This window comes from Pleuronectes platessa, chromosome 3 (assembly GCF_947347685.1).
Source record: "Pleuronectes platessa chromosome 3, fPlePla1.1, whole genome shotgun sequence".
In the NCBI taxonomy this organism is placed as follows: Eukaryota; Metazoa; Chordata; class Actinopteri; order Pleuronectiformes; family Pleuronectidae; genus Pleuronectes; species Pleuronectes platessa.
Genome location: NC_070628.1, coordinates 20,881,556 through 20,907,724, shown reverse-complemented (window position 1 = coordinate 20,907,724; position 26,169 = coordinate 20,881,556). Strand labels below are relative to the sequence as shown.

Genomic DNA, 26,169 nt, shown 5'->3' with positions numbered 1-26,169 from the left:
GTGATGTTCCCACCACGCTGGCCGGGGACCTCAACAATGGCCCGCTGGCCAATGACGTTTCTGCCCCGTCACCTCCTCTTCACCAGGTTGAATCCCACCTCATCAATAAAGATGTACTGGTACAACACATGAGCTGTGTCATGCTCCTGGAACCGCTGACACAGACAGCATGAGAATGCAAGTTACAGTATGGACACAGAGAGGTCAACACAGTGGGCTACAGTGAGACAAGGAGTAATATTGAATTACAGGTACAATACATGCATGTGTCAGTGCTGAATGTTGGTACTTAATTACAAGCACAAACGCTCGCCGTAAATTCTTGAGTCTGTGTTCCGTTCGAATGGGACCCTGAACACTTGTTTCATCTGCATGGCATTCCTATGAAGAATACAGTCCAATGTAGAGACGCTGATGGTCTGGACGTTTCTAAATGTAGCATGGTCAGCCAGGATCCTAGTTTTTACAGTTTTTCTCAGTTGTTAACACACAAAAAGCGAAAATTCAGCACAATTTGCACAACCTTCACTTCATGTACCAATCGCTCGACCCAATTTGGCACTACTTCAATCTCCCTTATCTGCATTAGACTCTGACTTTCCTTCTTTACACTCTGATGTCAATTACACATCACCTTGTTGTCAAAACACTACACACAATGTTCAGTTGTTGCACACACTTCTCAAGTAAAATCTCAAAGCATCAACCTAAAACACACAAATACTCAAATCTCTAAACATTCAGGTCTGTTGAGCAATTTCACCACATTTACACAGCCGAAGAGGAGACTGAAACTGTATGGTTCGTGAGAACCACTCCATCACACTCAGAAAAATACAGTTTTTCACAATTGTTAACACATGTTTTTCAAAACAATAACGGCTTTTTCAAAACTGCACACAGACAACTGAAAACCTCACTCACAAAATGTTAAACCTGACACTCCCTTTGCAAGATGACGGCCATCATTCCCAAGGATATTGATTTGATTAGGTTTTTAAAAAAAATTGTATTTGTTACAAATTAACCTGCTGAGACTGCTATGACTGAATCATCTCAGGGATAATGTGGAGACAAAGACGAGCCAGATTTTTTCATTTGCATGGTTACATCTGAAAATGTCACTGTTATTTTGTCATCCTTTTAACAATTATAGCCAGAATGTGCCATTTCTTCTTGGTTAATATTGTATTTGATTTATGGAAATCATTTCACAACCTCGGGCAGCAAAGTGGTGCTATGGTAAGCACGTTTGCCTCACAGCAAAGAGATCAGGGTCTTTCAATGTGGAGTTTGCATGATCTCCCCATATCTGTGTGGGTTTTCTCGAGGTACTCCAGCTTCCTTCTACACTCGAAAGACCTGCAGATTGGGATTAGGTTATTTGGAAACTCAGAATTGACCAGGAAGGTATGACTGGATGATGTCTTTGTGTGTTGACTCTGTGATACTCTGCTGTCATGTCCAGGGTGTACCACGCCTCTTTCAAAATGGCAGCTGGGATTGGCTCCTGATCCCCCCACAACCATAAAAGAACAAACAGTCTAAATAATGGATGGATGGATGGATGGATGGGTTGATCCAGGCGGCCACATCCTGGATTGTGTCGTGGTGGCAGTTGATCGTTGATTATGATATAAATAAATTGCTTAGATATAGAGTATGCTTACTAACATATTGTCCCGTTTTATGCAAGCAGGAGGATCCACCAATGCAGAACAAACAGTGTATCAAAAAAGTGTCCTTTAATTCAGGCAAACTCAACAAACCAAAAAAGCACAGGAAAGGGTTAGGGCTAAAGCATAGGAGAGATATGAGCTGACTAAACAAGTCATCCCTGCTCTCTGTCTCTGGGCTGTGGCACACTCCTCCCTCTTTCTCTCTTTGCTGTGTCTCCATCTCCTCCTCTGACGCATCACTTTCCACTTGCTGTGCAACTGGGAACAAGGCACAATTTACAATGCATATACTTGTATTAACCATAATCATCTACTTTTGCGCCTTATCAATAAGAGGCCCACCTTGTATAGAACACATAAAATAACTAATATATTGCAATGTTGTGTTGTTTATTGTTGTTGTCGTCTTAGATTGAACAATTGCATTGTGAACAACTGGTACATGTCTTACTCTTACCTTGTGCTCTTTAAATCCAGCTGGTCAGGGATCAGCTGCCTTTTGCAGCCTATCTCCTCTCTTTACAAGGCATGCATTGCACTGCAGAATGAAATATCAGGAGAAAATATGATACACCGAAAGCACACACAAACAGTGACATTTCGTTTTCCACAGTATTTTGATGTCAACAATATTATTTATTCTAATGAAACAAATTTATTTCCAGTTAGATATTATGTTTATTGTGATATGTTGTTGTACATATCACTGTTGCTACTGTTGAAATAATATTTTGTGGTATTTAAAATATTCTAATCCTGTTCAAAATTTATATTGAATTTTTTAATTTGAATGATAATTAAATAACTAAAAAACAAGCATTGATAATTGGGAGGATGAGAAAATCAGAGTCACATCCATTCACTAAAAGACTTGTGAGAATGTTTTGTGATTTTTTTTTCTATGCCATAAACACAGTGTGTAAAATGGTGGACAGAAGTATTCGTCCATGACATAAGAAATACATAAAGAAACAAAACAGCCATCATATGTATTTCCGCCGATACGCACGGCGTTATAAACCACATCTATGCATGTTCATTGCTCACTACGGTCATGTAAAAATACACGCAAATACATGCAAACGCCATTTACCGGTGTTAAAGTGTTTGCACCCGCTGCTTCAAACAGCGCTTGGCGTCCGGATGGCAGCCGCAGCAGAGGGCACATCAGGGTAATCTCAGGTCAGGTCAAAACCCCAAAACCCATCATGTGACTGACGGCAACCAGGTCCTTTTATTTATAGATATTAATTGTCAAATGTTCTTCATGAAGGGCCATGGGCAGGACTTCACACACAAACCAAAAAAAGGAAAACATGCCTCTGACAAAAGGGCACTTTGGGGCATCAGGGGCAAAGGGGCGGGTCCAGCCCCCCCTGCACAAATGAGGAACAGATGGAGACAATCACAAGGGCGGGAAACAGGACAAAGACAGGAAGTCAAGCTGGAAATACGAAAGGAGAAAAAAAAACTTCAAAATAAAACCGGAAACAGAACTCACGGAGAAACATAAATCCAAACACAAGGAAAACACAGGTTCGGGCAATACAAGCAAATGATCTGCAATCCAAAACCAAAGCACTGCTTATCCAGGAGGCCAAAGTAATAAGTGCTGAGTCATGACACATATTCTACTAACTGTAGACCGACTTACTGTCATTTACAATTTTCATTGCTGCTGCTCCCTTCATCTCTCTCTCACATTCTCTTTAGTCAAAATACTGTCAACATTGATACACCTCTCCATCGATAACAGTCTTTTCTCATGAATGTTTTATTATTTTATTGACGTGCTCTGTTACACAGCAGTTATTTCAATCCTATCCGCCCTGGTATAGAGGGATCCGTCGCTCTCTGGTCTCTGTCATGTTTTTGCTAGGTTTGCTCACTCCTGTTTAGATTTGATTGATTGAAATGACTGGTATTACTCCCATCCAGACGCAAATTACTGGATTCATATGCCTTTATAGAACAGCATCCATGTTGATGTGTGCTGACTGTGGATCGGTAGTCATAGCGCAGGTCTGTGAGTTAAGCCGTGAGTCGGTGTATTTCTCATCCCTCTGAGCAGGGCCGGGCCCACCGCCACCGGTCCTGCAGGCTCACGCGCAGACACGGGCTGATCCACCGGCTGTGGCCGGATCCCGTTGCCATGGCGATGACGTCATGCTGCAGCACCGGGAAGGAGGGCGCGTGCGCAGTAGCAGGGGGAGGAGCGAGGTGACTAGAAAACTGCGTAGCCTTATAGCACAGCCACAGCTCCTGCGCCATTCAACCCGGGACTGTCCACCGAAGCAGAAGCACCGACAGCCAGCATCCAGCATCTAGCCAGCAGCACCGGAGACGGTACCAGCTTCTTCTTCGTAGACAGAGCCACCACCACCGCACCGACAACATGCGTGAGATCCTGCATCTGCAGGCCGGCCAGTGCGGGAACCAGATTGGAGCAAAGGTAGGAATTAACGCTAGCACGCAGCCGCCGGGGCCCTAATCGACCTGATAACCGCTTTATTATAACTGGACTAAATTGTATTCTACGAAGCCATGTCTGCCCATCCGAGCCAGTAAGTACGGCCACGACGCCATGTCTCCCCACTGGAGACAATAAGCCCCTTCATGACGCTATTTCTGCCCACACGAGGCGGTCCTACGACGCTAATTCTCCCCAGCCGAGACCGATGCCCCCGTTACGACGCCATTTTTACCCACCCGAGCCATTAAGCCCCGGCTCGACGCCATTTCTCTCAACCGAGGCCAGTAAATAGGTCAGCGAGGAGGGGAGGGTAGTGGAGCTCAAAGCGGCTCCTACGAATATGGGCGGTGGCCGGCAGAGATGTCCCCGCCGAATTTCACACGAGGCGCGCAAACCTAGCGCCGTTGCTGAGAGACAGAGGCGCGAAGAAACAAGATCCGTGTTTCACCGTGAATCCAGACAATCGGACGAAAGAACACTGCGTCCGTGTGTGTGAGATGGAGGGTGGTGTGATCGAGGTGTGGCTCGCAATTCACAAGAACGCCGACAGGCGCATCCCCCCCCCAGCACGCACACACACACGCCTTCCCCTACCCGCATTGGATCATGTAAAATGAAAACCGTAATTGGGTCAAACGCAGAGGTTTATCCCCATCGCTGCATGACTCAGTGTGAATGGCCTCCATCTTAGTGCAGGGATCCGTCGAGTTAAGAAACTTAAGGTAGATAAATTTATATTCAGATATCATTCTAGGGCGTCAACCAACAAGAGTTAATTTAATCTAATCAGTCAGTTACTCTTCTTTTCAATCGTTAATAATGTGTCTGAGATACACCCGTTAATCAATAAATCATTGGTTAAGACCTTGATCACAAATGCATTTTAGGCTTTAACAATTCACACTGCAAAAACTCCAAATAACCACAAGTGAGGGATGATTGAATCATGAATGGGTTCTTATAATATAATTATATAATTTGTTTTTTGGCAATAAAGCAATATCATCTATAGCAATATATATATATATATATATATATATATATATATATATATATATATATATATATATATAAAAAATCAATATATTAAAAAAAATGCCTGTATCAAATAATTGCTATGCAATTCAATGGACAATATTTGTCCATGAGGGGCACAGGGTGTCATCCATTGACTGGGTGTGGCCAGTGGAGGTTGGCTGTAGGGGTTTTCTTATAACATCCACCATCAGGTTGCTGAAAGATCTGGGGATCAGAGGACAAGCCCTGCGTCAGACCATAAAAGAAACATCGCACACTGCGGAACGCTGCAGCCAATAACTATTGATCAGGATGAAAACTCCCAACTGGGCCCCAAGATGCTAGGGACACACCAACTACTGATCATCCTGTAGTGGACCGACCTTAGAAAAGGGCTTCTTGTGATTAAAAGGCCAAAATACGACATCCTATTACATCGCCGTAACCCTACTGGCGGTAGGCCTTGATTTGATGCGGCAAAACCTTTACATGTATCCTCCATCTGGCGCTCTTTTCAAGTGTTCAGTTTAAAAAGGCTTAATGTCTGATCTACTGAGCGGGCCACATGGTTTTTATAGTACTGCCATACGAGCAAGTGGTCAGATTAACCTTTAGCCTTATTTTACTTAGGTTTGGCCTGTATCTTTGCAAGCCCAAAACATTTGATGATACACACTTGTGCTGAAGACCCTCAAATGTACAAGGAATATTCAACATCTCATCTTGTATGCTAAAACATCACGGTGATGCTGCTGTAGCTAAACATCTGCACCAGGTTGTAAAGTCTATCATCTCCTGTGCTCACACAATATTTAACTTCACTGTATTGTCAAAGATTTTACCAGCTGGTCTCTAATCTCACCAATCTGTTTGCAGTTCTGGGAGGTGATCAGTGATGAGCACGGCATCGACCCAACAGGCAGTTATCATGGAGACAGCGACCTGCAGCTGGACAGAATAAATGTCTACTACAATGAGGCTTCAGGTAAAAACAGAAACATACACGTATTCATTTGTTATGTTTTTTTTCTACGATAGTTCTAACCCATTTTTTTTTTTTTGTGTTCAAGGTGGGAAATACGTCCCGAGGGCCATCTTGGTGGATCTGGAGCCAGGCACCATGGACTCTGTCCGCTCCGGCCCCTTTGGCCAGCTCTTCAGACCAGACAACTTTGTCTTCGGTACAGTCACAGTCACAAACATGGATATTTAGTCATTCATTACACAAGAAAAATATGGTCAAGTTATCAGCATTTTAATGCGACTTGCTGCAGTCTAAATTGCATTAAAGTTTCAGAGTTGAAAGGACAAACTAAGGCAGAAGTGACAAATGAGGCTGAATATTCAATTAGTTTGTATTTCGCCTAATAACATACATTATCACAAGGTACTTTTATATAGCTATACCTTGAAAATTTAAGAAACTCAATGAGCAAACACTTTATACAGGAAGAAACCTTTTGATTCTCTTTGGGTGACCATATGGTTGGACCGGTTTTGAGTGAGCATAGAAAAAAGAGAGGTGGATGGAAAAGGAGACCGATCAGGAAAAATTGTGTAGATGTCGTATTTAAGCTCCATCGGACTGGTTGTCATGAAAATTGTATTAGTACTACTTGTAGATTTAATGATATGAATATTCAAATGGAAGATTGTAATGAGTCCTTTCCCTCCAGGCCAGAGTGGAGCAGGTAACAACTGGGCCAAGGGCCACTACACAGAGGGGGCTGAGCTGGTGGACTCTGTCATGGACGTAGTGAGGAAGGAGGCGGAGAGCTGCGACTGTCTCCAGGGTTTCCAGCTCACACACTCCCTGGGTGGTGGTACCGGCTCCGGCATGGGAACACTGCTCATCAGCAAGATCCGCGAGGAGTACCCCGATCGTATCATGAACACCTTCAGCGTGGTTCCCTCTCCTAAGGTACAGAGATTATGTCCAATTTCTTATTGTTTGTATGTTGTCCTACTCTTCAGCTCCCTGACCTCTGCGTGTTCCATCTTTAGGTGTCAGACACAGTGGTGGAGCCCTACAACGCCACCCTGTCAGTCCACCAGCTGGTTGAGAACACAGATGAGACTTACTGCATCGACAACGAGGCCTTGTATGACATCTGCTTCCGCACCCTCAAACTCACCACACCCACTTACGGAGACCTCAACCATCTGGTCTCTGCCACCATGAGCGGCGTGACAACATGCCTGCGTTTCCCCGGCCAGCTCAACGCCGACCTCCGCAAATTGGCCGTCAACATGGTACCCTTCCCTCGTCTGCACTTCTTCATGCCCGGCTTTGCCCCCCTGACCAGCCGCGGCAGCCAGCAGTACAGAGCCCTCTCTGTGCCCGAACTCACTCAACAGATGTTCGACGCCAAGAACATGATGGCCGCCTGCGACCCACGCCACGGCCGCTACCTGACAGTGGCCGCCATCTTCCGTGGACGCATGTCGATGAAAGAGGTGGATGAGCAAATGCTCAACGTGCAGAACAAGAACAGCAGCTACTTTGTGGAATGGATCCCCAACAACGTCAAGACAGCAGTGTGCGACATCCCTCCACGTGGGCTCAAGATGGCCGCCACCTTCATCGGCAACAGCACAGCCATCCAGGAGCTGTTCAAGCGCATCTCCGAGCAGTTCACCGCCATGTTCCGCAGAAAGGCCTTCCTCCATTGGTACACCGGCGAGGGCATGGATGAGATGGAGTTCACTGAGGCAGAGAGCAACATGAACGACCTGGTGTCCGAGTACCAGCAGTACCAGGACGCCACGGCCGAGGAGGGCGAGTTCGAGGAGGAGGGAGAGGAAGAAGTGGCCTGAGGCTGAAATCACTCATTTCTCCAGTGCACTCGTCACAACTCCATCCATTCTTCCCCTGACTTCAGCCCTACTCTGCTCTCTACTCTTTATTTTTACAGTCCACCCATTCCCTTGCTCCTTTCCCTCTGTTTTCTTTTCTTTCCTCTCTTCCTCTCTCCACCTTGAGTAGGAACACCAAGCTGACCCTCCCATTTTAGTTCTCATGTAGAGGTAGCTAACACAGTTGTGCTTGTGCTCTTTGTTCTGTAGCCTTCTGGTGATGTTCAATTATCACCCAGCAGTTCCATCAATAAAACCGTTCAACTCACCTATATCTGAGCAATTGTCTAATTTGCCATTGATTGAAATAAACTTGTCGTGAAAAATTGTGTGATGCGTAACATTTTTTTAATCTTTTTGAAATGTGTTAATATAGGAGATGGTTTAAATTTGTGTGTCAGTAAAGCCTACACTCTGACCAACATCCCCAAAATATATTTCTACTGAATTATGTAGATTAAACAGTTATTGAACTAAACCGAATCGACCAAGGAGAGAATCAGCGACTTTTTTCAGGTTTTCCTCGATGTCAGCATGAAACTAAAATGGAGACCAGTATTGTCCACCGGTTGGGTAATGTTACACCACAAGGGGGCAGTGTGAGCTCTGGCAGCTGGGTTCCTCTGAGCAGGAAATGGACTCTGTTGCCTCTTCCGCTATGAAAGCAGTACCGGCACATGTTCTGATATGATAGAAATACTTACCCAGCCGGTTTTCTAACGGTAACTAGACACCATCAAGGGAGAAATAGTCCTGTGGTCAATACTGGTTTATACACAGTGGCGGAGGGAGTACTCAACGAATTAACTTAAGTAAAAGTATAACCAAGACAGATGTTCAAAAGTATCTACTTTTCAACCCGAGAAAAAAAGGTTTTAAATATACTTTGTATTATCATTAAAAGTGCCACATCAACTTTCCAACTTGAGTTAAAGTAATTGGGTTCTTGCTTTTAAATTTAAAATTACTAAAAGTCAATGTACTTGTAGGGAGTAGCATATTCCCTTCATTAATATGGAGTCTTGGCCTAAATTGGAACAATTCTCTTATTTATTAATTTCCAAAATATAAGAAACAATTTAAAAATGTGTTGGAGTAGAAAGTAGTTATTGGCTGATATATGTTTTAGAGAACCACTTAAAAATACTCGCAAATAAATCTACTTAACTAAGGTACAGATAAATGGAAAAAGTATTTAAGTACAGTAAGGAAGTAAACGTATGTCGTTACAACCCTCAAACAAAATACAAACAGCTTCAATGTTGAGATCACTTGTTTAATAATGGTCATTCCAATTTATATAATAGATGATTACATTTTAAAAGTTGTAGTATGGAAATGAAAAATGAAATCACAGGAAGACAGTGATATTTGTTAATGCAAAAATATTATTCTACAAATTGGACATTCCAGCTTCTGCTCATGCAGATACATATGATCTAAACCTTCCAATAAGTAAAGGCTGAACAATGGAGAGATGAGAAGAGGTGGTGTACAACAGACGTCACACATACATTGACAACACACATAATGAGATAAATCAGGAAGTGTTGGTTCACTCTGTCGCTGTCTGTGCAGACTGCTGCTTCTGCTGTCCTCTATCTTCATACACACCACATCAGGGTGGACGACTTATCTCTCTGCCCCCCTGGACTAACACATGGACACGAGCACATTCGGACAGCATGGGCTCCAGACTGAAGTAAGTTTTATCAAGTAATTTTTCTTCTTGTACTTTCATCATCATCATCACTCTGTTCTTGTGGTTTTCATCACTTCCTCTCGCAGCTGCACAGGAAGTTTCCTGCAGCAGCCTCAAATCACTTTTAATACATTTCGTGTTGGACCAGTTTTTGATCAAAACTCACAAGAACCGAGTTGTTTAATAAAACATAAAGTTGTATAATGAACATTGTGCTCTCTCTCTTTCTCTCTATTATTATTATACTCAGATTTTGTTTAATTTTTATTGTTAATACTTTGTACAGTTTTGCTCTTATATTTTCACAACTTGTTTAGTGTGCTATGTGCCCGATACCTTCATTAAATTGCATTACCTTCATCTATCTATCTATCTATCTATATGAATATTTGAATGTAACCACACTTAACTCTCTCTTGTGAGTGCTGAAAATATTGATTAAATTCAACATAAATGTGTGGGTAATACACTTTATAAACTTCTCTAACATCTATCTCTTTGCTGTCAGACAAAACCCGGAGCAAACCTTCTACTGGTTCTTTGAAGCAACTTGTCCTGTTGCCAGAGACAAAGGTGAGGCCCCTGTCCCCATTCCCTGCAGGGCCAGGTTAGACGGGAGAGTGACCTACAAGAGCGTAGTGATTTGCCAGTCAAAGAGAAGTTCATACAAACTTGTTCCTGTAAAACTTTCCTCTGACTCTGCTCGTCATCTTCCTGCCTGGCACACGGCACAACTGTTAAACACCCTCTGAGATTGGCTCCAAAAAACAAAAAGCACCTCTAGATCATTTCTGTGTCACGAAACAGCACAACGTTAAGACTTAGTGTGGGGTGTTTCTGTAGAGCTGAGAGTTGCTCTTGTGCTTCCTGTCACGTGATCAGTCAAACCACACAGCCTGCAGTCTAGCCATATTTGTAACAGATGAGAACGTGTCGTGGTTATGTGAAGGACTTAGCAACTAACGAACGGAATAAAGGGGTTCAAACATCTTTTTATTGTGATGCGACATTTATTGAATTTGGCCATTTGTGATCATTTACCACATACACTTTATTTTCTCTCTGCCTTGTAAAACTGGGCGAAGATGTTCATTCATTTCTTTGACTGTTACAGATCCTGGTGTGCTGTTTCAGTTTCCAGAAGACTTCAGTGATGAGGTTGTCGTACATGTCTCCTGCCCCTATAACATTATATCTGTGGATACAATGTTACATCATAAACTAGAATGACACTCAGTAGACTAGAGTCTACCAAAGATATCAGTTCCCTTAATATGCCTGTTTTTTTCGATCAATATTCATAAATGATTCCCTGTGAAATTACTGAAAATGAAAAAGAAACAAAAAAGTTTCACAATATTAAGGAAAGTAAAACAAAAATAGAATCCTGAATCCGCCCCTTTGTTTGGATGGTTTGGTCCTGGGCCTATATCCCATCCTTCCACCAAGTTTCAATAAGATCTGTAGTTTTTGCATGACCTGACAAACAGACCCACGAACAGACAAACAGCTATGAAAACATTAACCTTTTTGGTGGAAGTTATGACCCTCGCAGCTTGTTTTTAGCCTCATTAGCAGCTTGGTCCTACAGATTGTAATGTCAATTGGTTTGTCCATTCACCACTTTGGTGCAGATTATAATATCTAATTAACCTTTGCATGGACTGCCACAATTGTTATCATCACACAATCATGATACCCAGAGGATGAGTTTTGACCTCCACCAGGGAGGTTATGTTTACATGTGGGGTTCGATAAGGGGACTGTTGGGTCTTGGCTGAGCTATGTGCTCTACTGAGTGACATTCTAGTTATAATTTTTTTGTTGTTTCATATTTCTCTCATGAGCTGTTAACAATGTTGATAATCCACCGATTGTTCATTTAGCTGCAGTATTTGCCCCGAACTTTTATTTAGCAAACATATCACATTACCATCAACCTGACATGTACTTGTCTTTTTATCTGGATCTGCACCAAATTGCACACAGTCATAATTATCGGTCCCCTAAACATCTCAGACCATTAATGATCCGGAAAAAAAAAAGTCCAGACTAATATTTAATAGTAGTTTTTGTGAATCCTGCCGAAGAACTTACAAAATCTTTTGTTTCTGCTTATTCCTCTCTGCTAGGAGTCCTTTCAGACGTTACCTAGATTCTGCTTCCCATATGACATACAGAGGTGAGTATAAACTGGCTGGTTTGCAGCTCACTCCAGCTTCTGGACTGTTTTGGTTTTTCCATGTGTCCAACCCTGTTCATCTGCTCAGAGTGAGGGCTGGGGTGGCCGTGCAGCACTTCACCTTCGTTCTCACTGACCTTGAGGGATGCCAACGCTTCGGCTTCTGTCGTCTCGCCAACAGCATGCAGACCTGCCTTTGCATTCTCAGGTACATGCGTGTGTGCATGTGTCTGAAAGTTTAACCATGACTCTAGCACCTCAATTAAACCCATTTTTCTTCCATTCAAATCCAGTTACCTTCCCTGGTTTGAAGTGTTTTACAAACTTCTCAACAGCTTGGCTGATTACCTGACAAAGGGACAGGTGAGTTTCCACGGCTTCTAATGTTTCTGCCTCTACATCAGTCTTTCATACGATATCATTAACGTAACGGACATTGTCTTCTCACCAGACCAATGAGATGAAGGCGCTGCTGGCTTCTCTCTACCATCAGCCCCTACCACTTGCAGCTGGATCTGTCACTCTGCAGATGGTAAATCTCTAATTAGCCAATAACACCCAGGGGTGAAACCTCACAACTTTACGGCTGTTTTCTGTCGGTGGTTTGCGTGTTGTGTTTTTTTCTGAGGGAGAGCAGCTATTGGTCAGCACAGGGGTGTCCCATCCTGTCGGACACCCGGAGGGTCAAGAGGGGGTGAGTCCTGCTGGAGTTCACTTGGTCTGGAACATTCGCTAAGCAGAGACAAACTAACTCCTGCTGGAAAACTTCAGCTGTCTGTGCTTGTTGACTAAACCTGATATGTGCCGACTAAAACCTCGTCTGTCAGCCCTCGAATCAATCAAACTTAACACCATTAACATCTTAAATTTTGTCAGTTAACTGTGTGTATTCATAACCCGTGACTTTACTGACCTCATCCTCAAAATCCTTTGTCTTACGAGCTATGCCTCAAAGGTACAGCGGAGTGTATTTTTGCATTTCATTCCAAAATGGAAAAATCCTCCTCTTGAAAGATTCATAACCTAAAACAATTCCCTGGTGAAAAATATAGACAATATTATTCAGGTTGTAACCCATTTTTCAGAAATTCCTAATTGATTTTGCAATACCCCATTCATCGGTTGGCATTGTAGCAGCAGATAAAATGTATTCTTTAAGAACTGTAGTTTGCATTAGTGGGAACATAAAGCAACACTATGCAAAAAATGTTTGTAGCGTAGGTTTTCTAAATGGAGAAAATATAAAAGTTGGGCTCCAGACAGGGATTCTTCGCCTGTCAACATTTACAATATATCCCGGTATGAGAGATAACCCGGATAGCTCAGGTACCTAGCTACACGAAACATCAAAGGAAAATAAATTAAATACAAAAATACGGTTAATCAGTATATCTTCAATTATCTCATTTACTCAGGTTAACATCAAAAACAAATACGTACGATATATAACTCAACAGAAAAATACCAATTTTCAACCAAAATCTTCAGTATACCATGAAATCAAATTCTTTTCCAAATAAGAACAATTAAACGTCCCTTCGGGTAAACTTGTGGAAGAAACGTTCATTAAGAGTTCAAGTTCAAATGTTTGTTGGTGTGTGTGTGTGGGGTTTTGTTGGAGAGGGGAGTTAGGGTCCAAAGAAAAGGTGCAGTTAGGGAAATGTTTGTTCTTTTGCTTAGGAGGTCCTTTATCCCCAGGTAGAGGGAAGAGAAGGGGTATTTTCCAGAGGCAAGCGAGCTTGGTGACGCCAGGAGAGGGTAAAGAGTGTACTTATCTGGCTTCGTCTATCCAGGACTGAGGGAATCGCGTTCTGATCCGAGCAGGGTCCAGGGGTTTAAAATCCACTTCCTGCTCCAGGGATTAACTTGTTCCTCAGGTTCCAGGACGTTGGTGCCATCACTCCATTCAGTTCTTAGTCATCTTTCTTTACTTGTTGAGCCGTTTTTTTCTCCTTCCTTCCGTCATGCTCCTTCACCTGTTTACACTCCATACTCCTTTGTTTGAGTTTCCCTCTCTTTTTCTCACACAGGTGTGTCACCTTTATTATCTTCCTGGCCCCTCCTTTTCCTGTTGAGGCCTAAAGGGCCATTCTGTCCTTTTAGTTTTCCTCAAATCTGCTACATGTTAACCTTAAAATAGCATCTTCTGAATTAGATTGATTGTTCACTGACTTGGAATTGTGACAATGGAGCCACTTTCATTCCCACTCTTCCCCCTTAAAGTCTGTTCTTGCTCTGTGCAGCTTTGGTGAGTGGGTACGATCTCCGATTAGAATTGTTTAACCAACTGATTTTCTCTAAATTATATTGTCAGAATAACATCCAGTAAGTTCACAAGTGAAGCCAAACTGTAGATCGGTTGAAAGGGCGTCTAAGGAGTAATTAAGACCAGCATTTATCTGCCATGTTCCTCGAGTAAACTTTTTAAATAATTCTTTAGAGAGTTTGGTGTATTTGTTTAAGCAACAGCTCCTCTGATTTAGGAAGCCAGGGATCATGAGAAATACTCTCCGTATAGTTGTGTTTCAGTTCAGTAAGTGGGTTTACGCTCTCACAGTCACTATATACACTCAGAGCTCCAGTCAAGAGATTGATGGGCTTTGTTATTTCTTCTCCATTAAAACCACTTATTCGCTAGAAATCTAGCCCAACACGATTCATCACGACGTCTGGCTGCAGAGGGCGCTGCTGCTCATTGAAAGTCACAAAGTGTTGCTTTAATTCAGTGTTGTTTGAAAGTGAAGACAAAGTTTAATCCAGCACAGGAATGGATGAGTAACCCAGTTAGTGATGAAAGCTTGTGTAAACACAATGAACACAATATCAGGGGTTGGATTTGCTGAAGGTCTTACAGAAGGTTGTGTTACAGTGGATTCAATAGACAACAACTGTAAAGGACGCCGAATTTTGGAATGAAACTCCAAAGTCTGATCCTCTAACCTTTGATGCTCACTTGTCTGAATGATGCTGAAAATACTAATCAATCAAAAAAAGATGTTTTCATTTAAGTCACAGGTTTATTCAAATTTGTCTGTTTAACTCATTTTGACCAGGTTCCATACTTTATTGCTCCAGACCCCAGAAGTCTCCCTTCCATCCCTGAAAATGTGAGTTTGTCAGATTAAAAAAAATCCTTCGTAAAGCAAGAGGGATTTTGTTCAAAATACTATGCCCATTTAAACTGGTGTGTGTGTGTGTTTATCAGAGGAACTTAACAGAGCTGATTGTGGCAGTAGATGTGGGGAACCTGCTCCAGCTCTACGCCAGCATGCTGTTTGAGAGACGCATTCTGATCTTTGCCAGCAAACTCAGCACTGTAAGAATCACATTAGTCATTCTACTATTTTTATCATATTGTGTTTTCCCCTGTGTTCACTCTCTGGAAACGCACTACCCCTTTTTTTGAAACCATACTTGAGATAATGTCCAATAGTAACTGTTCACCCTTCAGCGCATTATTAACCTCCCGTGAAGACAGAAACCACCCGAGCTTCTGATGAATGCTGAAACATTGCAATTAGAACTAGAATGGCATCTACAGTACATACCTCCACCAAGGCCCAAGAGTCTTCTTAAATTAAAATTCAATTCAAGAACTCATAGATCTCAGTCCACTTATAACGAAATAAGTCATCATTTTAGGCCACATGTCATTTTGGAGAGGAAATAGCAGAAATAATAAGCCTGTCGCCTGCAGTGAAACTGGGAAAGCGTCTTTTATAGTTATGCTTTAGTATAAGTTTCACATATTACAAAATATTTCGTCTTTTGGCTTATCAGCACCATACCATCATAAATATCAAGACTTTAAACAGATTGAGCAAGAAACTGTGTCTGGTCTGAAAAAGAACCATGCGGACTTGGAGGAAGTGGCCTCTTTTGTGGAGGAAGAGAAGTTTGATAGTGGTCGACTGCAGAGTTGCAGTTTGTTACATCTGAATGATTCTCAAAGGGGTTTCATAGTTTCTATTGAAACTGGGAGCCAAAATGAGCGAGACTCCATCAAGCACTGGTTATTTCTTTATTTGGGAATTTATTACTTTTTTGTCATTAAATTATGAATTTATTATCTTAATAGTGGGACTTAAATCCTGTTCTTCTGAAAATTAAATATGGCCCTAATACTCATCATACAAACAAACCGTCAAACAGACAAATGGACATAAACTCCATCATTGTGCTGCCTTGAAATCACAAACCGGCCTACATGACTGGACCACACGGACATGTTTGTGTGTCCTGTGCGTTGTTGTCGTCTAAACCTGCCTTCCATTTTGTCTTTGTAGCTGACGTCTTGTGTGCACGCATTCAGCACTTTGTTATACCCCATGTACTGGCAACACATCTTCATACCTATCCTGCCGCCTCACCTACTGGACTACTGCTGGTAAGAATCTGTCCATCCCGTCAGCCTCCTGTGCACTGACCTTGGATTAATGCAAGTTTTTCATTTGGTTGCAGTGCTCCTATGCCTTACCTAATAGGGGTCCACACCAGTCTAGCTGAGGTAAACTGATGAAAACTGCTTCAGTCAAATACCAAACCTTTCAAATCTACCAGCAGGTTTGTGATGTAAATGATTATAAGACGTGTCTGTGTGTGTCTGACAGAAGGTGAGGAGTCGAGGGTTGGAAGAAGTTGTCATCCTAAATGTGGACACAAACACTCTAGAGACGCCCTTTGATGACCTTAAAAGGATACCTTCAGATGTGGTAATACATTCTCTGTGTGGAGGATTGTGTACTTTTTTTGTGATTATTTATGAGTCTCTCTTTCGTTTTGTTTGTATCATAGTGAAATATGACTGGAAAGTTATTTAAACGCTATATTTAGATGATGGTCTGTAGCACAGAACCAGGTGATGAGTGTTAACCACAGGAACTGAACTTGAAAGTAAAGGTCTATTTTAGACATTGCCTGTGCATTTTCTCCATATGTGAAGAACCAAGGTGAGGTAATTAGAACCAGTAAAGACACTGTAGTTATTTTGGATATAATCAAACATTGCAGCAGCTGTAGGTTTGGGTGTTCGGTAATCTGCCCCAAAACATTCTAACAAAAGCCAAATAGCAAATCACCTGGGCACGTACATTTTGGGACGGGTAAATCTGGCTCTGGTGACAATACAAAAGTGACTGAAATGATCCCTTGGCCCCAGGGAAAGCTACTGGGACGGAAGAACTACTGCAGTGTCAGACAAAAATACAAAAGTCCAAACGTTTCCTCCCTCTTTCACATTACACACTCCCTCCACATCTTCAATTGATGGAAAGTTGCTGTTTTGATTGTGATTAGTTTACAACAGTAGCACTGTAGGTTCATCCAAGATTAATGTCAGAGCTGTGTCGGTGAAACTGTTTCCAGATGTCTGGGCTGAAGCTGTGTTTGAAGCGTCAGGCCGTGTCTCCAGGCTGTGGAGTCTCTCTGGCCTTCCTGAAAGCTCAGGCTCTGCTTTTCGGAGGCTACAGGGACGCACTGCAGACTCAAAAGGTCAGTCACTCACTCATCGGGTAATTAATAGATGGCAATTTAAAGGAGACATATTCTGCTTCTCTCAGGTTTTCTCTCCTGAAGTTTGTCAAATAGGTTTCTTGTTTATGTGATATGGGCCTGGAAAGATACGGTACTGGCCAATCAGTGCAGACTTGACTTTATCAGGATTCATCCACATTCATCCATTTTCATTTGAAAGCCCACCAACTCCTCTACAGGCACACGTGGTTCCCATTCTACTCCGGAGCTTCAGAGCCACTGAAACAGAGATGTTTGGAAACACTGTTGGCCCTGTTTTAGTTTGAAAACTCCGGTGTAGTCTGGATGAAAACGATGACGTAGACACTCAGAACAACTTGGTTATTGGGTCTTGTTGTTGGTCATAAGGGGGAATTAACTTATTCGTCATTCTGGGGAATGAGAGCTAGGCCTAGGGGATAGAGCGGGTGATCTGCAACAAGAAGGTTGCCGGTTCGAATCCCACTCTATCCCATCTGCATGCCTAAGTGTCCTTGGCAAGATACTGAACCCCTAAATGGCCCCTCATAAATGCTGAGTGTTCTAAAAATGTAAGTCGCTTTGGATAAAAGCGTCAGCTAAATGACATGTAATGTAATTCTCAGCTGAGTAGGTACATTTACAACTCTGCTTTATCAGGTCAGAACAGAAGGCCTGTGTTTATACATTTGGACTCTTTATCTCTTTCTCTGTTCTTCTTTGCAGGAAGGGGAAATATGTTTCAGTGAGAAGATGTTTCTAGATCACAAATCTCCCAGTATGAGGCAGTTTCTGCAGAGTGCTATTCACCTACAGCTCTTCAAACAGGTAAACCCTGCGCTGCCCTCTGCTGGACAAATACTGCAGTTAAACAGTGAAGAGGAGGTCGTAGGGCAGAGAACAGAAGTGAAAGGTTGAAGCTGTTTATAATTAATGTTTCAAGCATCCTTTGATTTTAACCTAAACTGTTTGGTTATATTATATCAGACTTGAGATTTCCACGTGGTTAAAGCCACAGAATTGACTCTAAAATACAGTTTGTTGAAATGATCCTGTCCAGTGAATAATAAATAATATTTGTCTTGTTTTAGTTCATAGATGGCCGCCTGGATATTCTCAACAAGGGAAAGGAACCAGATGACCTCTTCGAGGAAGAGATCCTAAAGTGTGAAGCAGCAGCTGGTGTGTGTGTCTGAATATTAGTTTGTCTCAAATGTTCTATTACTCACTTATCACTTATCCTCTGTATATCTGTTGATCTGCAGGAACAAGCAAATCGTATCAGCAGTTAGTTGGTAATTTAAAGGTAAGTTATTTTTATCTTTAGTGATACACTTTTGTATATCGGGGCATTTTGTTTTCCCAACTTGTTCAAAAGTGCAACACTGCTGCGTTTCCATTCTTGACAGAAAGGAGGAGGGGCGCTAATCCTCAACATGAGGTCCAAAGCTCACATGAGGGTGAGTAGAGGTGTTTGTGTTGGGAGGGGTGCAGCAGGTGAATGTTGTACTCATCATCTGTTTTTTCCCTCCCAGGCCAAAGGTCTCGCCAAGTCTGGTCTGAAAAACCTGCTGTTGCACAAGGTGGGCTTGTGTTTATGTGGGCATCCGCTTTGTTTGGTGCAAACTCTGCCGAAGTTTGCCGTGTCACTTCTTCCCTCCTTCCTGTTTGTGTGTGTGCATTGCAGGCCAACAATGAAGACCACACCCTGCAGAGAGGAGGATCAGTGGCACATCGCCGTGGCCAATCTGACTGCCTGCAGGATCGCCTGCCGATCACACAGCACTTTGGGAAGGTGAGACCTCTCTCAAAACAACCACACGTCCATTTGCACACATCAGCCTCATTCATTTTGAGCTTTTTATTAAATTGGAGATCCCGTCCACATATATTAATGACCCCCTCATGCCTGTTCCACTGTCTCCCACTGCTCGTGTTGCCCTGTTTCTTTTGCTTCATTGTGATCCACCCCAACATTTGCCATGTTGTTTGTGGGGATGTTGCTTTGTGTCTATGTCGCCTCTTATCAGTCACGTCCCCGTCGGCCCTTGCACAAATTCAGGTCCCCCAGAGACCAGGACAACTTGAAGGACACAGGAGATACATGGGATGGGTGAGCAGGGTTGCAAAGTAACAAAGTACATTGACCTAAATACTGTACTTTAATGCAGTTTTGTGGCATATACTTTACTGGAGTGTTTGGATTTTTTGCAGGTTTAGTCCAATTAATTTCAGAGGGACTTATTATGTGTTTTACCTTTATTCATTTATCTCACAGCTGTAGTTACAAACTATTCTTTCGAAGTAAGAGCTTGCACACAAACAAATTGCGAGTTTACAAAATGTGATGTATTTTAACAGATTGAGCCGTCCAGGATTCAAACAAACCAACAAACTGGATGAATCGTATTCAGGAAAAAGAAAAGAAGTGGTCATTGCTCAATGTGGTTTTTTTCTACCTTTATTGAATGAGCAAACACATTTTTCTGTGCGGCTGAACATTTACTAAAAACTGGCAAAAGAATAAGTTAATACTGAGAATAAACCAGACAATCAATAGAAGTTCAAAGAAACTCCTATTCGACCCAACAGTAAAACTGGCTCCATATAAAGGTTACTAGGATGTACTAAACTTTCAATGGGTTATTGGATACATTTTCATACATTTTATATTATATTATATTAAATTATATTTGGATGTACCTAAAGCAAGTGAGTTAAGAGACAGAGAAACAGGGAAACCCAGGTAAAACATGATGATATCCCGTTTGTGTGATCCTTTGTTCTGTTCTTAGAGCTGTGTCCGAGCCGGTGGTTGAGCCTGACTCTGAGCTCCAGAAGGATGAAGACGAGGGGGAAGATACGCTGCTGTGTGACCCGGAGGAGATGGATCTGCTCGGGGAGATTTTTGACACCCTCAGCTCCCGCAGCTACAATGACCGCGGCGTGCTGTACGGCACCCGGAGCCTGGATTTGTTCGGGCCAGACACTCATGATTATATCACGAAGGTAAGAAGAGGCGGAACTCATACACACACACACACACACACACACACACACACACATAAATACTATAGTCTAACAGGGGCTGTTGCTGTGATTCCAGTTTGGTCGAGTCAATCCCAGCCAGGAGAGCTTGTGTCTGTCCATCAGCGGCAGTGGCAGCCTACACAGCTGGAATCTGGACACCACAGAAGAGCTGTCAGACGTGACGGGGGACTCTGATTGGCCATACCTAGACATTAGGGTACCGGAGGACGAGGAGTCAGAGAGTCTTCTGGCAAGATGTGAAAAAGGGGAAAATAATAGACAGAGGGAGGATGGAGAGAAGCAGGAAGAGGTAAAGGTAGTGATAAATGGGAAGCCAGGAGGAGAAAAAGAAAACACAAATACATTTAAGGAAGTGGAATTTGAGGAGAAGAGAAAGAAAGAAGGTGAGGAAATGAGAGAGAGCCTAGGAGAGGAACCAGCGAAAGACAAGCGAGAGGATGAAGGGTTAACAGAAAAGAGGGAGGATGAGAGAAATCAGAGTGACGAAGTAACTGAAGGACACAGAGAAACAGATCAAATACAAACAGATGTAGCAATAGAAGAGAAAAATGAGAACCAGGACGACAAAGAAAAAGAGGTAAAAGGATCTTTAAACACACTTATAAAACTGAATCCCCATGATCGCAACACGGTAGAAGAGCAGCAAGGACAACAGGAGAGAGCTAATCCAGAGAGCACAGCTTCTTCTGGACCTCAGAGCCTCGCAGCTGACCCTCAACCTCCAGCAGGCCAGGAAAAAAGTTGTGAAGAAGCAGTGAATAAATCAGAGCGAGAGTTAAGACAATTACCCTCTACGCCGAGAGTGCTGTCTGCTGTAGAACGCTTCCAGTGTCATGGATCCAGCCGGAGCCTTCTGGTGACGTCCAGCACCAAGGGCTCGGCTGAACCTGGGAGACCGGGCAACGTGTTGTGGAGCAAGGAGAACACACAAACCCACGATGTCTTGCCACGTCACTCCGGTCCATCAGAGGAGAACGACTGCCCGGAGGTGCATAAAGAGGAAGACTCCCCACTCATCAAAGTGTCTGAACTTAAGAAGAGATTTGAAGCTTAAAGGACGATGCTGTTTGTTGTTAGTGTTGACAAGTCATGTGGTTTCCCTGGTTGTTTCTAATGAAGATGTTATTCAGAATTGCCACCCTGCGGTGGTTCGCTTCCAACCACCAGAGCCGTTTCAGTCTACATTACTATATATTTTTTCCAGACTCATGAGGTGAAAATTTGAAGAAATTCCCTAAAGGCAGACTTGAGACATCATGTTCATGTTTTGGGAGGGCAGTCACCATGGACCTTAAGGGTCTTTCAAAAAACATACATTCCAAGAACAGTCGAGCACTTCTTTAGCTAAAACAAAACAAGAGTAAAGAGTTCATTTATTGACGTCAACTTTCAGCTGCAGTTACATTATGTGTGATCGAGTCAAAATAAAGGACAGCACCTGTGGCTCAGGTCGACAAACCCCTTCTTCAGGACACAAACTTTTGCCAAGTGATAAATAGTGAGAATATTTTTTTGTTCATGTGAATCTTGTTTACTTGATGGACGGACTGGAAGCACGGCTGAAAACAAGAACTAAATGAATGTGTTAACAGTGAGGACACTGATTGGTTTACGGATCAGCTACAGCTACTATGAGGGATCATTTGTCAGATACACAAGTATGTGAGTACTCTACAACCACGTGTGTGTGTGTGAGAGAAAGTCTCTATGAGCTATTGCCCAGAGAAAACGGACAAATGCTGAGGATAATTACCGCATGTTTGGTAACTTGTACAGAATAAAGTTTACATTTTGAACAATCGAGCCTCCCCTGGCCTTCAATGCTCCAAGATAATGAAGAGAACGAGCTGCACCACTGGGTGTGCACATTGTTGGTTTATTTATAGAACACTATGAACATTGATTTTGAAATTTTTAATATGAAATTGAGCTTCAAAGAGTTGACTTAAAGGTGCATCACAGTCATTGTCTTTTAATCATTATCCTTAATCTATAAACGTTTTATACATATAAATATATACTTACAGTGATCTCGGTACAAATACAAAATATACTTAAGCTCATATCCCTCATGTGGCAGAACACAGGGAGTACCTAGTTAAGAAAAGGGAATATTAACTCATGACATATTCCCTCTTCTAATGCAGTGAAACAGGCGCTGGAGTGGACAGTCCATTCAGTCTGTGTGTCGTCACCGGGGAGGAAAAAGTGCAGCACAAAGTGTTCTGTGAGGATTCATGGTGCAGAATGCAAACGTAGATAATCTCTGGTGATTAGCAGCAGCGCTTCAATAGAAACCAGCAGGAATTGATCCAGGGGTTTACACAGTGACAAAGGAAAGAAGGCACGCAAGGCCGCGTCCATCATATGAGTCTTTCTTCTTTGGGCAGTGGCAGCGGCAGAGGCAGGCCGGGTTTCTCAGATCCCGCCGCTCCCGTCTGTTTCCTCTCCTCCGCACTGGGCCTGTATGTTCCCTCCATCCTCCGCTTCTTCCTGATGACACACACCAGCAGCAGCAGCGTCAAGCTGAGCAGGGAGAGCGCGGCGGAGACAAGCGCCGACACCGCAGGGGGCATCAACACCTGCGTCGCCATAGTGATGGAGAGCTGGGGAGGGAAGCGCACACAGGTCAGGATGTCAGAGGGGTCAGTTTTTCTGAATTTGATCACTTGCAGTGTGTCAGTCTCTGCAATTAGGTTTTCATCTGCATTTCTGCATTAGTTAGCAGCATAACATAAAAGCTAGTGGAGGGATTACGATGAAACCTGAGTGAGGGTCAGGCAATAATCCATTCATTTTTTTAAATTTTTTTTTTTATTGTGAGTTGAGGCATTTTTCAACTCTGTTGTTGTCCGTATGTATGAAAAAGAGGAAAATATCCTTTTAATATCACAACACGAGAATGTATGGCGCACACACACACGTCTAATTAACAAACAGATTGTTTTGATAATCGATTCATAATTTAGTCTGAGAAAATATGAAAATAGAACAAAAGGGGCACGGGACACCATCAAAAGTTTATAGTTTGTTCACAAAGTTATTTTAATAGCCAATCATCAATACAGCTGAATATATATATATATTGACTAACAATTGCAGATAAAACCCGATAAAAACGTGGGTAAATAGTGATTGTCATCTCTCTACATTTAACAACATAAAAAAAAGACTATTAGACTACTATTGAGAAAATAGGAAAAATTGCAACGAACAATTCAAATGCCTACTTTATTACGCCCTCAGGTATGCAATCACTAAAGACTGGGTGTGGGAGCGGGTCTATAAACTGGTCCTGGGATAGGTACATACCGAAACCACGGACTATCACCTGGTGAAAACCCCTAGAGACAAAAGGACAAAACAATCACCTCACCACAAATGTCCTGACACTGACGGGTAGTTCCTTCTTCCCGTGTGAGGATAATGCTTTTAACTCCAATAACTCTCACACTACACGTTCATTTCCTCTCTAATCCTGGAACAAACTAAATGCCACCGCACGTCCGTGTCGCCACCACAGCGCGGACGCATACCTGCGCACGGTGGAATGCGGCAGGTCCTGCTGCACCTGTCTGACCGCTACCGCCTCCTCCCCCTCCACTCCTCCTCCTCCGCTGCCCTGAGCCGAAAGGTGGAGGAGGGACGGAGCTGCTGCCCTGAGCCGACAGGTGGAGGAGGGACAGAGCTGCTGCCGCTTTCCCGACGCTCACACACACTTTACGTCCAGCTGTGATCGTGGACTGCGTGCTTTATTTGTTTATCTTTACCTGCAGGGAAACGTCGGATGAAGGCTCGGTTACCTGTCAGGCGTGGAGCGTCCCACCCACGTGCCCCGCAGCGTCGACCTTTTGATTCAAAGGCAAGATGCTTCCGGTTGACCGATGAACTTCATGCTCCAGCGGGCATGGGGTCGCCCTGTCGCGGCATGACTGATACTATTTCCCCCTCACCTGCCCTCCTCCACCTGCCTGTGCGCTAGGAACTGAGCCAAGTCACATGTCCTGCCTGCGCCAATCAGAAACTCAGACATCATGGAAGCTTGGGTTAAATGATCAGAGAGAAGAGGCCTTGTGCTGAGTTCAGTTTGTTAGCTGAGCTGTCTGCTCTGTGGTGTGATTAATTATAATCAAATTACACATTGCAATTCATAAGAGGTACATAGATGACCATGATAATCATGGTAGAATTCAAAGAACAATAATAATTCGGCAGCCCAAGTAAATTCAGGCATATTCCTTCTGTAAAAAGTGTTTCTATAGCCGAGACTTAAAAGAAGTATGAATCTCATTCCAGAGCTTTGGGGGCTTGATGGCAAACGCTCTGTCCATCCTGTTGGTCAGCCTGGAATCAGGAAGGGACTGCAGAACCTTGCCCACAGATCGCAAGCTACGCAGAGGGAAATAGGGAATTAATGATTTAGCCCCGGGCCAGGTTCATGGAAAGCCTTAAAAAAGAATCTATACATTTTAGAAACAATCTAAAAGAAAACTGGGAGCCAACAGTTGTGATCTGATCATATCTCTTAGTTCTATTTAAAAGTCTGGCTGCTGAGCTTTAGTTGAATTGTAGAAACTACAGTCATTTCAGGATTTTCAGATGAAGATCAGAGGAAAGCACAAGGTAATAAAAGCATGTATGATTGTTTCTGCTACTCTTATTTTTGGATTACATTTTTGGCAATATTACCGAGATGGTAAAAACACGATTGGATAACTTATGAAATAGTTAAATTATAGTCTAACAATATGCAGTTTTAAAAGTTTTGACATGTTGTGAGATGTGGTCAATAGATTGCAGTATTTCTTCAGTGATCTGTTGTTGCCGAATCCGGTTCTGAGTCGAGTTCGGCAACTCTTGGAGAAAATATTTGTTTGTTTGATCAAAAACTGTTGAAATAATGTTAATGATATGAAGATGTATGTGTAGGGCTTTCTAGGCTGTGCCCCTTTACTTCATGGAGCCGTGTGGCACTGAGTTGGACAGGAGCTGTTTTTAGACAGGAAATCTAGTAAATTAGTTACAGACATTTTCCGGAGTTTGGCACATAAAGAACGCATTAGGAGATCTGGGTCTAACAGCTAATCTTTTAATGAATTTAACCAGATGACGAATATTTACCAAGTCCCCTGAGTGCCTGAACAAATCCATTCCAAAGATAATAATTCAGTATCCACATAATTGGAACCTGATTGTTTTAAAACAATGGGATATAGATTTTATTGAATACATTCATCAAAATACATTTGCAAGGCCCAATTGAAATCATTGAGCCATGGAATTTTGTGAAATCCGTTTTTTTTATGAAGAATTATATAAACCATTACAAAATAATAAAATCACTGATTATATCCTTTAAAACTGAGTGAAAAAGAAAAAAAATTCCCAGATTACGACATTCCCAAAAAATCCTTTAACTTTAACCAGCAATTACACAACACTGTGTTCACTGCACTGGAGGTCTGTGAGTGTGTGTTTGCTTGTGTGTGATTTGTGACTGTGTGTGTTTTCTGAATCAGCAAACTCAGAAGAATTATAAGTGACTTGAGGTCTCTAATCAAAACAAGCTTTTTTTGTATGTCGCAATTCAAAACTGTCCATGGCTAAAGCAGAATAGCTTCTTCGATTAAGTGTTTATTTGTGAGTATGTTTTGCATCAGTCGGTTCTGTTGATTAGTATTGATTCTCTTATGTTTATCTTTTTCTTCATAAAGGTGAT

General features: G+C 42.6%; 2 protein-coding genes across 10 annotated transcripts; both read left to right on the top strand.

Annotated features, from left to right (window-relative positions):
* The first annotated feature begins 3,907 nt into the window (after positions 1-3,907).
* Positions 3,908-8,354, top strand: zgc:65894 (uncharacterized protein LOC335798 homolog). The gene is made up of 5 exons (XM_053418786.1): positions 3,908-4,131; positions 6,046-6,154; positions 6,240-6,350; positions 6,846-7,090; positions 7,174-8,354. Exons 1-5 carry the CDS (start codon positions 4,075-4,077, stop codon positions 7,984-7,986), a joined length of 1,335 nt encoding a protein of 444 aa, XP_053274761.1. The 5' UTR covers positions 3,908-4,074; the 3' UTR covers positions 7,987-8,354.
* Positions 8,355-9,557: 1,203 nt separating this feature from the next.
* dennd1c (DENN domain containing 1C) lies at positions 9,558-22,249 on the top strand. 9 transcript variants are annotated; one of them, XM_053417379.1, is made up of 23 exons: positions 9,559-9,727; positions 10,236-10,300; positions 10,842-10,885; positions 11,860-11,909; positions 11,998-12,117; positions 12,203-12,272; positions 12,361-12,441; positions 12,538-12,603; positions 14,963-15,016; positions 15,115-15,225; positions 16,196-16,296; positions 16,371-16,416; positions 16,520-16,621; positions 17,274-17,399; positions 18,126-18,227; positions 18,491-18,581; positions 18,665-18,705; positions 18,809-18,859; positions 18,935-18,982; positions 19,087-19,194; positions 19,430-19,512; positions 20,195-20,408; positions 20,506-22,249. In XM_053417379.1, exons 1-23 carry the CDS (start codon positions 9,711-9,713, stop codon positions 21,502-21,504), a joined length of 2,790 nt encoding a protein of 929 aa, XP_053273354.1. In that variant the 5' UTR covers positions 9,559-9,710; the 3' UTR covers positions 21,505-22,249. The 9 variants fall into 9 exon arrangements, with proteins under 9 accessions (XP_053273330.1, XP_053273354.1, XP_053273346.1 ...); XM_053417371.1 differs by having other exon boundaries at positions 10,842-10,888; XM_053417355.1 differs by lacking the exon at positions 19,430-19,512 and having other exon boundaries at positions 9,558-9,727; positions 10,842-10,888; positions 16,523-16,621; positions 18,935-19,194.
* Positions 22,250-26,169: the final 3,920 nt, after the last annotated feature.